Source organism: Gymnogyps californianus, chromosome 3, assembly GCF_018139145.2.
Source record: "Gymnogyps californianus isolate 813 chromosome 3, ASM1813914v2, whole genome shotgun sequence".
NCBI lineage: Eukaryota > Metazoa > Chordata > Aves > Accipitriformes > Cathartidae > Gymnogyps > Gymnogyps californianus.
The window spans coordinates 33,784,103-33,796,759 of NC_059473.1; the positions used below are offsets into that span (position 1 = coordinate 33,784,103).

The 12,657-nt window shown below is 35.1% G+C and overlaps 1 protein-coding gene across 1 annotated transcript in view; it reads right to left on the bottom strand.

The window, feature by feature from the left end:
- Positions 1 to 452: 452 nt before the first annotated feature.
- Positions 453 to 12,657, bottom strand: part of DNAH8 (dynein axonemal heavy chain 8) — a 148,112-nt gene continuing 135,907 nt past the window's right edge. Inside the window, 8 exon segments of the mRNA XM_050893244.1 lie at positions 453 to 905; positions 1,392 to 1,513; positions 4,838 to 5,027; positions 5,108 to 5,260; positions 5,795 to 5,951; positions 11,131 to 11,291; positions 11,672 to 11,773; positions 12,506 to 12,622. Of these exon segments, the coding sequence (XP_050749201.1) occupies positions 618 to 905; positions 1,392 to 1,513; positions 4,838 to 5,027; positions 5,108 to 5,260; positions 5,795 to 5,951; positions 11,131 to 11,291; positions 11,672 to 11,773; positions 12,506 to 12,622 (1,290 nt within the window). The 3' untranslated portion in view covers positions 453 to 617.

Consider the following 12,657-nt stretch of genomic DNA (forward strand, 5'->3'; position numbering starts at 1 on the left):
CATTCCCAGTGTACGTTTGCTTAACGTCCTATATAGTTTAACAAGAGCAAGTGAACCCTGAGAAACCTCAAGCAAAAAATATGGATCAAGTATACTTTTCTGTCTTAAATGTAAAGTTTCCTGCAGAGTCAAAGAAAATAAGGTATGTATCATGCAGAATCCAGGAATATTTAAAAGCTTGTATCTAGGAGAACTTAAATTTTGTTATGTTCTGTATTGTCTTCTGTTGTCATCATATGACACTGAAACACAAGCTAAAAGCTGTATATGAGAAAGAATGTGAAAAAGCTAAGTTTTCCTTTTTTAAGGTTTAACAACATTTTATTTTACATTAATTGTATTATTAAAGCAAATATTCCTTTTTCAAGTAATATAATGAAAACATCAAAGAATACAATCAGTGAACTTATTTTGAAAACTTTACTTTAAAACTATCACCAAATAGCCAAGACAAACTGAATTTACTGAAAGCAGAGAAAAAAATTCATTAAGCCAACTGAAATGAAAGTTCTAGTATAATGACCAATGGCCACCAAATAAAAAGCAGTAGAAGAATTACACATGTAATTGGTTACATGTGCCATATATTCTGTTTCTGTTATGGTATGAAAAACAGTTTACTTGATGTCACACAGGAGAGCCACTCCTCTCAATATCCACTGGTCTGGAGACACTACTGTCCTTAAATAGATCACCGTAATATAGTTCAGATCTGTCCTCTTGGGCTTCTTGTAAAGAGGACAAACATAGAGCTTGGGATCCTTAGGACTGGTTGTATTGACAGCAAATATGTGCACCACAGGCAGCTGGACAAAAAGAATCTTTGGTGTAGATTCAATGAGTTTGCTATTTCGTCTGTCCCAGCCTGCACCTTCCAAGTATAGTCCGTAGATATATACTCCTTCCTGTGTGGAGAGTAAGCAGATACATCACACAAAATAAAGCACCTGTTTTGTAAAATGAGCAATTGGCTTAAAACATTAAAAGCAATATATGTTTTATAGTAACAAATATCTGACATTGAATCTTTTCAAACTATTTAATTTTAAACTGTAATATCATCCTTTTTCAGAAGATAATGCTACTGAAATAGGTGGCAATAAAAGTTGTTTAATAAAGCCCATACACTACAAAATTTGATGTAAAGTTTACTATAAATTCCAAAAATCAAGAGGTGGTACAATGAAAAGGTTCTTTTAATAAAATATTTTTGTAACTGCAAAATAAAAAAATTAAAATCTTCATACTTATTTATCTTCTGTGCTGAGCAAAAACAGAGAGGTGAAGACAATAGTAACTTTTTCCTCTAGCAATCCAAAATGACTGAATGATGCACAATATAAATTAAATACCGAAATTAATACTGAAACATCTTTGCATGTCGTACATACAGAAGGAGGTGCTGTGATTTCTTCTTTGTTTTGCTTTAGCACTTCGTTATGTATTGTAACTGTATCTAAAGCCCAGCCTTTATGTGCTCGAGTTGCTTCTTGTCTCATTGCTGTCAGGAATCCTTGAGAAATTAAGCCAGAGATTTAGTATATATCTCACATGACAAAAAAAATCTTGCTCAGTTATCTGCATGGTTCTGCACTGAATGTTATAGACAGATATTCAGAGTTCTATTGAAAATGAGCACCCTGACTAATGATAGCAAATTTTGTTTTGGGGCCAAAATAGGAACAAATGACAAAAGTGGCATAGAATGCATTACACCAAGAAAAATATTTTTAAGTGGCACATAAAATAATATATTTTGGGTTTTTTGCTACTGAATTATTCAGTTAACAAATGTGTGCTCAGGATACTGACTTACAAATTAGCATTAGGCAATCAACTACAGGATCCATGGTAGAGGTGTGTTTCAAGAAGGAATTTGAAGGCAGACAAGATACCAATTATGTGAGCTGATATTTATGTAAAGGCAACTTAGGAAAAAGGTAATTTTTTTTTTCTTAATGAAAGAAGTAGAAATACAAAATCAATTTCACTGATAGAAAACAGAAAAGGTGTATCTGAATGTGATAATAAAAATAACTATATGAGTGTGGGGAATCTAGACAAGGCAGTGCCTACAAAGGATGAAAAATTTATGTTTTGTTAGTGAGGAAAAGGGGGTCCTAGACAGAAACGAAGGTAGAGGATGACACAATCAAGCAGCGAGTTAGGTGATTTTTTGAGTATTGTTTTGAACAGACTTTACAGAGGTTTGCAATAAAAAAGGTTTGAGAGGTAAAGGGCTGAATAGTATAAGCACAAGATGACAAATAACTGGGCAGCAAAGAGATTTGGATGTGTTATAAAGGAAAAAGGTACAAAAATGAAACACTTATAGCAAATACCTGGTTGTTTCTGTGTAAGTGTCTCAGAAGAAGACAATGCAGTCACCAAAAAAACCAATAGCTGCTATTTTATGCTACTGGATGAAGAAGTACTTGGAGTTGTCAGAAAGAGACTGAGGAGAAAAGTTAACAATAGAGGACTGCATACTTAAGAGTGATTACTGTAAAGACTTAAAGATGAAATGGCATCAGTTCCTTCTTGATAGGGCATAAAGGAAAAGGCGACTAGCATTTTGTGGGCTGTCAAGTATCTACAAGGAGGAGAAATCACCGAATGAAATACTGACAAGCCAGGGGGGAAATCGTAAAAATACATGGGCATGCAGTAGAAGACAGCATTTCAAGATTTAAGAAGTGGTTTAACATGCTAATTAGGACAAAGCCAATTAGAAGCTAAGATATTTGTCACAGCTAAAATATTTATATGTGATGTAAATACAATTAATGTAGTACTTGAAATGAACATGTATTCATTTCTCAAATACTATATATTCTGATAAAAATAAAACAGTGTTATTTAGGCTTCTAAATTTTGCTAAAAATTAATTAGATCCCTATAATATGATATTTGGTTTTTCATAAGCCCATTCATTCCAAATGCCATGTCTACTGAATGGAATATTGCACCACCATTAACATACATTCTCCCCTAATATTGGTAATTTATAGGAGACAAACACTGATAATGCTAAAAAAATCACAACAGGTTTAAATACAATTATTGGCAATACTTTATAGTACTATAAATAGATTTTTCCACTAAACTGATAAAATACATTCCTCATGTTTTAACCTTATAATGTATTTGCCAATCCTATGATAGATTTAGAGCTTGATTCACCAAGCTGTACTATACTATACTGTATATACTGTACTATACTTACCTCACCCCTAGCCGTAGCACACCTTTTGTGCTTAGCAGACTTCTTTCTCCATCTGCAGGACTATTTTTTTTGGAACACAGAGTTTACAGCAATCATCAAGTTCAAGGCCATCTGTTTCAGGTTTGTTTGCTGTTAGGCTAAATATTTTCTTTGGTCAAAAGAATCTGGTCCATTATCTTCTTTTACACCACTGTGAGTACTGCTCTTGAATCACCAGAGATCAGTACGCTTACCAGCTGTGCCATTTATGATACAAATGGAATGATGTTTTGACTGGCACCTCAATACCATCTTTTAATGATAATTTGGATGTGCTCCAGGCACCTCAACTGTTTCTAAGAGCAACTCCAAAAAAGACTTTGATATTAGTACTTTTTACAGTCCTGGTCACAGAAAGGCCAGTAAGAATAGAAGGATCACAAAATGAAGGTAACTCAGAGGTTAATCCTAATGAAAAAAACCACCTTGTAGCTGTTACATAGGAGAAGTTTCTCAAAGGAAAATTTTGTATGGGCAGTTGTGTAGGCTAAATGAGATTCTTCTGTGAACATGCATCTAATAAGGCAACAGGTTTTGTTACTCATGGATATGGTTACAAATTGTTTTTCTTCCTCTTTCCTATAAATGATAAATATATCAAGCTATAACAGATAATAATAGATAATGTTTACTTGTACTTTGCAGTGTATCTTTGAGGAATTTGAACAAACTGTTCATTAAATAACCTGTGAAATGGAAACACTGTGAAAACTACAGTTTGATGATTCTCTGTGAAAGATAGATAACTGCTATAAATTCTGGTATAGTTGCATGTTCATAGAATCATAGCACGCCCAGGTTGGAAGAGACCTCAAAAGATCAACTGGTCCAACTTTTCATGGAAAAGGGAGCCTAGATAAGATTATCTAGCACCCTGTCCAATTGCATCTTGAAAACCTCCAGCAACAGGGACTCTATCATGTCCCTGGGGAGGTTGTTCCAGTGAATGATTGCTCTTACTGTAAAAGAAGTCTTTCTATTGCTACTGTACAGCATATAAATAACATCTTGCTCTAGATTAAAGCTCTTCCATACTTGTAACTTACAGTTTGGAATGAGTTAAACAGTATGAAACCACAGGAAAACAATATTTTCTTTAAAAGCTGTATCATATCATGCTACAGTATGTCAACAAGATAAAGCATTTTATTTGTTATTTTGTTTTCCTTCTTGTAATATAAAAACTGTGTTTATGGGTCAGACTAAAAGATCATCTGTACAAGCATCTGACACGAGACAAATGTGGATGCTTAGTGAAATAATATTACAATGGCAAAATGACACATAAATCCTTTCCCTTCTATGTCCTTCCAGATTCTGGCAATCTGGAGCTTAGGGACCTCCCAACTCGAAGGTTAACTTTGGACAGTCATGTTTATTGCTACCATTGGACCTGTTGCCCATGACTTTGTCTAATCTCTTTTTGAACCCATTTGTCATCTTGGCTTCTATGACATATTCTGACAGCGATGAAAACATCTTTTCTAGGTGTAATATTAAATTAGATATGTAGTAAAAACCATTAAATTATGATTAAATACATTATTACTCAAGTCCTTTCAGTACCCTTACCTTGTGGATTAAAGAATCCGGTCATCCAAAACACATTTGGTCTTCCTTCATATATCCAAGTAGAGAATTGAGTATTTCTTTCCAAAAGTTCAGTAAACCAGAAGCCAAGTGTTGAAGAATCCCAAGATACTCTTTTCCATACTTGAGGAATTCGAGCATCATACATATTATCAAGTGCATCTCTCAAATTCTGAAGGAATGAAATTATAATATATGAACTAAAGCAATCAAGGTACAGTATTCCATACGTAGTAAATATGCTGTACTTGCCTCACTCATAACAATAGTTCCTTCTATGGCTAATTTAAGATCATTCAAACTGTTGCGGAGTATTGTGATCACCTTTTGCATTCGGTCAATTTCTTGCCGAAGAAAAATATTCATAGAGTTAAGTTGTCCCATTTTAATTAAACGAGCTTTAACCTAAAATATAGGAGTGCAGAAGAAGGAATTTAGTTAAATCTGAATTGTTGAAATTCTGTTGTCATATATGACGTCTTAACTTTCTTCTGTTCAGAAGAGTAAATAGTAGACTTGTACTTCACATTATTCAACTAACATTTATCCCCTTAAAACTGTTGCAGTTTTTATTTTTAGTTTTAGTTTTTGTCTGATGCTACCCAATTACTCATGATTTAGAATAGGACTTCACCCAGAAGGCCCAGGAGACTGCTGTCACAAAAAGTCAAGACTGATTTTTTTCTGTGTTTTCACATGCAGCTTTGGAAGTCCAAGCATAGTCTCCATGACATATCTCCATGACCAATTGTTAGATGTCTTGATTTTAATTAAAAAAGCCTCATATTGATTCACGCCGATAGCGATAAAGACGTTGGTTCCTGCTTGAATCTGCTACTAGCTATATGATCTTTCTTTATAGTTCAGAGTTTCTTTTTTGGAATATCTTATGTGAAAGCTCAACAGAGAACAGTAAGAAAACAACTAAGATTAGCTTGCCTCATGAGGTATGTAATCTGGAGGAAGTTTCTCTAGCATGTCTTCAGCTAAACGATAAACAATTGCTTCACGAGTTTCTCCAGGTCCTGCACCACTTTCTTTAGGCTGAATGTTGGTAATAGTATCTAGAACATCAGCTGCTGTATTACTTTGGTATCTGAGAGGATAAGAAATATGTTATAAATTACATAGGATTTTTTAATTGTTAAATGATGTTTTGTAGAACACACAACTTGAAAGTTGAGAAAAAACATATTGTGTCATCAGGTTAAATCAAAACTCCCAAAAGAAACTGTCTTCCTTTGTGTCCTGCACCAAGCTGAACACACTGATCATGAACAACGTTTGGTTTTCCATGGTTGTAAAGAATATGAACTTCCCTCAACACACCCTGTTACACACTTGCTGTTTTTCTAACTCAGGACTAAGAAGGAGTTCTGCAAGCTGAGAATGTGAGGTGGCAGAAAAACCTATCATATGATTTCTAGGAATTCTGAAGAAAGGGAAGAAAATGGCATATGCCTGATAAGGACTTCTAAACAGCTGTTTGCTGGGAAGAAGCAACAAAAGTTTTGTAACAAGGAAGAATATTTCCCTCGTTTAGTTACTTCTTAAACGTAGAATGCAGAAGAAGGAAAAGGTTGAGGCATAAACTCTGCAAGCTGCCCCTTTATTAATTAGTAAATTCATTTTGCTTTGAGGTATTTCAAGATTAATGATAAAAGCTGCTAGATTTACAACATTGGAGATTAAAACCTTCTATTCTATAGTACAGCGTGGGCAGTGCTAATGTAAATTTATGTTCTGAGTCAATACAAAAAAGTGAATGAAATTCACGTGGCATTTGATGGTAAAAGACAGTAGACCACGTCAGTCCTTCAACACAAGCAGAATTATAGGAGTGCTTCTGTTACAATGCTGTCTAGTGGCATAGAGCTATGAGAGGCAATAAGTAAGAAAACATAACAGTGTATGTGTTGGTACTGTAGTGCTGGCATTGCCTACTTTTACCTTATGGAATCAGCTACATCAGAACATAAATTTATACTGACTAAAAGCATGATTTTGCATGTCAGTTTTACTTTTCAACTTTCATATGACACCCATTTCCTATTACTTTGTTATACATAATTATGTAAGACATGAAAACAAGGATTGTGCCACAGGATAGAACACATGAACTCCTAAAGCATATAAGCTTTGGAGATAGTATCGTAAGACTACAGAAGCTAGATAGTGCAGCATTTCAACATAAACTGTTTGTGAACGCAAGTATAAAGACTACAAATCAGAAAAATACAAGAAATCCTACTGGCAGTTTGCTTCTTAGAGGATATAATTTCTGCTTCTGAATGTAGGAATGGTGGGGCTTTCACGGTTTTTAATAACCCTTGACTTTAGACTCAAAACTCTCAAGCTTTTTTCCATTTATGGCCCCATTTAAAGAATGACAGATTTATTGAAGACCACATATGAGCAGAAAAGTTGGATAAAATCAAATTTCTTTTGGACTTATGGCTTCATTCCTAATTTGGATGACATACTCATGGTTGTAACCCTTACTCTGGGTCTCACTGATCTAACAACTAGTGATAAGAGAGATGTGAACCTTCCTCTTCACACTGCAAGTACTGTTCTTCCAATGCTGCTGTCAGACTATTCTATGTGGAAGGAATAGGTCCCATGATTATTAAATCAATTAAATTATAAAATATTACAGAATTATAAAAATGAATGGTCTTTCCCCAAATCTTAACAAAAATAGAAACAATTTTAAAAAGAAGGTAATATGCAAACTTAGGGGAAAAGCAGAGGACAATTTTTGAAAAATAACCTCAAAGGAGCAGAATCAAAGGTATGTAATATTCTTTTCTTCAATGACACAAGCTAGGAAACTTCTGGAGAGGAGAAATTATCATCTGAATCTTGTATAAAGAAGCAAACATGAATAGCAATAGCAGTTTGAACAAGAAGACTTTTATTGTAAATAAAAATAGAAAAGACAAAAAGATGCATCTCGATGTGTACATAATTAAAAATAATATTCCAGTGTGGAGGAGAAAATAGAAACAAGAAATTTCATTCATGTAATGGTGGGACACAGCAAATATAAAAGCCACTCTGAAACAAAATTTTTCTGGGCTTTGGAAAACCTGACTTTCCTTTACACTTGTCCTGGTTTCGGCTGGGACAGAGTTAACTCTCTTCTCAGTAGCTGGTACAGTGCTGTGTTTTGGATTTAGTGTGAGAATGATGTTGATAACACACTGATGTTTTAGTTGTTGCTAAGTAGCGCTTATCTTAAGCCAAGGACTTTTCAGTCTCCCATGCTCTGCCAGCAAGCAGGTGTGCAAGAAGCTGGGAGGGAGCATAGCCGGACAGCTGACCTGAACTAGCCAAAGGGGTATTCCATACCATGGAACGTCATGCCCATTATATAAACAGGGGGAGTTGGCCGGAAGGGGCGGATCGCAGTTCGGGAACTAACTGGGCATCGGTCAGTGGGTGGTGAGCAACTGCATTGTGCATCACTTTTTTTTTTCCTTCCCCCCCCTTCCTTTTTTTGTTTTGTCGCATTCCTTTTCATTACTATTATTATTATATTTCATTATTACTATTGTTAGTATTATATTTTACTTTAGTTATTAAACTGTTCTTATCTCAACCCACGAGTTTTACTTTTTTTCCTTTCCTTTCCTCCTCCTCACCCCACTGGGAGGGGGAGGGGGAAACGGCTGCGTGGTGCTGAGTTGCTGACTGGGATTAAACCACAACAACACTGCAAATAAAATGTTGAAGTATAGATGCAAACAATAATGAAAAAAAGATTGCACAGGTTTGTAGAGGAAGTACCATGTTCCTGGGAAGGAAATCAGATATACATGATGGAGTGTCCCTGATCACATTTAGAAATCTAAGTGTAGATGTCTACATAACAGCTGTTTGTCTAGATTGCCCTTATAGGTAACACAAAGAAGCATGATTCAGCTCATGTATTTTAGATGTCTGCTTTGTGATCAGAGGAATTGCACTTTCCAAGGATCTGTTTTTTCTATCACAGTAAAGGAAGTCTTGGGTAACAATAAAGGAAGCTAAAGCAACATTAAGTGAATCTGATTTACAGTGTCAATGTTGCCTAAAAGTGAGCATGTAAGATAAAGCACTTTATACCTGTTTATATTGTTTTTCCCTGAAGCAGTATTGCAAAGCAAATTGTGACATAATAAGAAAAAAAGAAGGAATTTTCTATGGATTTTTATTTGCTCCAGAAAGTATTATTAAGGATATTTTCTCACAGAGTTTGGATTCAACAACCTATCATAGTTTGATAGCTGTAGCCTGTGCCATCAGGAATTTTCTGTACTGGAAGTTAAAACTAAGAACAAATGCAGTTTGACAGAAACATTACCTCAGCTTTGTGTAGAAAACAGCAATATCTATTGCAATGTGGTATTCAAATCCTTACATGCACCAAGGGACAATGGGAGATTCTGCTCTATCTTCAGTTGGCTAATAACAGCTTGCAGTAGCTTTACAAAAATTCAGTTAGATTTAAGGCTTCAGTATGGAACCAACTGGAGAAGAGGTTTTGACAGAAGGTTGTCAGAATATTCCTTGCCTGCTCAGGTACCTGTTTACTATGTTGCCTTTGCAGAGCCTATGTTTCATATAGCAAGTTAAAATCAATCGCAATGACTTCAAATGTTAATCCCAAGTAGATGAAAGTATTGACATTCAGTGAAGTCTTACAGCTGGAACCAATGGATCGAGCTTTTGGCTGAACTGGAAAACTGTCCCACTAAACCAGTGAGAGATAAGGTCTTTCTTGTCCTCAGTAATAGTAACATGGAGAGGTCCTGGCTGTCTCAGGGTTCCAATTCTAGCAGTTAGCCTTCTGCATACTCTGAGATGACTTGATAGGATATTTTAAGGAGAATTTGAATGCAACTTTTTATATTGTATGGGATGCTAATCCATTTGGTCTGTGTGTCAAAGATGAAATTCAGACAGACAGTACATGTGCATAGTTGCCTATAACAGACTGTGATAAGACATGGAAAAATGCATGAAGCTGTTGAACATTTTCCCCAAACTCTAAAGAAATACCTACAAAGGAAAATCTCCAGAAAAAGGACTAAAGTAGCAGGAATATGCTGATGTACCACGTGGAAGAAAAACTCAGTACTAGAGAGAAATGAAAGAGCTGTTCCTACTCGCTAAAGCTCCCCAACACTGTTGGTCTCAAGTTTCCTCCTATAAACTAGCCCTCCTATAAGCCTAATTTTGGATCCAAAGCATGTCTCTCTTTAGGACTTTGTTTAGTTCTCTGTTAAGTCTTGGCTCTTCTTTAATCAGTTCTGGAAGGGAGGTCTTGCAAGTATCAGAGAATGACTTGAAACAGAATCTACTCTTAGATACTTTTCTTCAGAAGTATATATTTACAATGGTAGGTGCTAGGCAGAGTTGACAATAAAACTGTGTACTGTTCTCACAGCATGCTTAGAATTTGAGACTGAAAAATTGTGGGAAATGTTTATTGTTTAGTCCAAAAATGTTAGAAGTTATTAGGTTTCCACAGCAGTTGGGTGTTTGAATAACATTTGTTTTGTTTAAAAATATAAAAAGCTGTGTTAAGAAACAATGAATGTGGACATAATGAAAATGCAATAATTCATGGCAGAATTATTAAGAACTTCAGTGAAAAAATTATGATGATGATTTGTATCCTTTCACAGGGCATATAACATTAGGAGAAATAAAAGCCAAGCTGTTACACACATTATTTGGAATGAAAAAGTGAATTAAGTCAAAGATAAAATTTTAAATTGAGTTAGTACTTGGTGTGGTTGAAAAACCTCTTTTAAATAATGGAAATGGCAAGACTGATGGCAACAAAGAAGATTGTAGCTACATCCAAAGGCGTGCTTGTAAACCAAATGACAATCCAGAGAATCATTTAACGAGTGTGCACAGAAAAATAATATACTACTTGGAACAGAAGGCAAACATTAGAAACTTTCTCTAGTTGAACTGTATAGGATCTTGTGTCATGTTCATATAAAAGTTTTATAATGCTTTCAAATTTAAAAAAAAATTCTAAACCCATGAGAAGTAATAAGAATTCCAACTGCTTTAAAAGAAAATGTAAGGTATAGCTGAAGATACTGCATTCATAACCATGTACATACACATCAAGTGTTCCACCTCAACAGTGAAATTCACATGAATCCTAGGTTTCCTATGAAAAATATACATTACTTAAGCATTTCATAGGGATTTGTTCCCAAATACTAAAAGAAAGGGTCTCTGTTTTCAATATGTTGAGACCTACTTACGTAATATCAGCATTAGGATGGAGACCAAAGACCTTTGGGCTGTCCATGGCAGGGAGTGACTGGATGTATTCAAAATACTGTTCCAGGGTTTTACACACTGGAATTTTATACCCAGTGTAAAAACAGAAAGTGCTGTCAAACATCTTTTCATTAAACCATACCTGTGAAAAATCCAGAGGGAAAAAAACACAATTACTTTGCTACTTAGAGGTTTTTTAATCTCATTTTTATTCTTGGAGAATTAGGGTTCTTGTTTTAGCTACTACATCTAATTTTACTTGAATACATGAGTAAATCATTAAGAGTTATGTCTTCTAAGTTTCAGTTCCAGCTAAGTCTTTTTAATAGTTTCTGCTCCTCAATAAAGAGAAACCAGGGGGAAGAACCTCACTGCCAAAGAATGATGTTTTGAAAAATTCATTTTACTCTAAATTGTCTTATAAACTGGTGAAGAAGTGTATATTCAGCAGAAAGAAGGTCTTCTGATTTCTGTATTGCAGCTGCCAATAAAAATGACAACTGTATTTTCAAGGTCTCCTACCCTTGCAAAGCAATTAAGAAGACGCTTATCAAAGTCATCTGTGACTCGGCCTCCATATTGTACTTCTCCAATCATGTAGCGTACTGTGTTCCATGATATCCCCTGGATGCAAGTAAAGTAAATGAAAGACTGTAGTTATAACATGTAAGAAGGTGGTATCCAGCCTGTAATTTCAATTTCATCTGAAGCTCATAAGGCTCTGAAATGTAAGCTGAAAAGATCATTGTTGGAAGAAAAAAAAAATACTGTATTTCTAATGTATTTTCTGAGCTCAGCTCTATAATTTTAGAGCAGAGTTGGGCTTGATCCTGCTATTAGAAATACATCTCATTATTTCTTGTGTGACCTGAAATCACTCTCAGCTGCTACTGCCTCCTCTTTCTCCCCCCCCCCCCCCCCCCCCCAGTTTCTCATCTTTCTCTATTGGCAAAGCGCTGCTTTGCAAGGAATGGCTATTGTATTTCATTATTCCCTGATAAATAGTAGAAGACCAAATGGCAGCCATAGAGAAGTTTGATTGGCTCTGCCAAACTCTGTAAATATTTTAGCTCCCTTTCCAAAACAGATATTGTATAGACCTGTTAATATTTTAGATATGGTACTGAAAAAACATGATCAAATTCTGAAGTTCTTAACTATTACATATTTTTACATGGATGGTAGCACACAAAATATTTCAGCTTGACTCTTTCAGAGAATCTGAAACTTTGATTATTAGAAGCTGCACTGAAAGAATAGCAATGAATAAACTATTATAAATAGTAACACAAAGAAAAAAATTACAGATGCTGTACAAGGCGATTAAATATACTGTATGCAAATTTTAGTATTCACCTTCTTGATGTCACATTCATCTAGGTGATTTTGTATAAACTGAACACTGGCTGTAAAGTCTGCTGAGTTAAATTCATAGGGAATATTCCAACCCAAAGGCCCAAACTTCCGTCGTTCCTTAGGAATACAATTAAAACCAAATGTTTATGGAA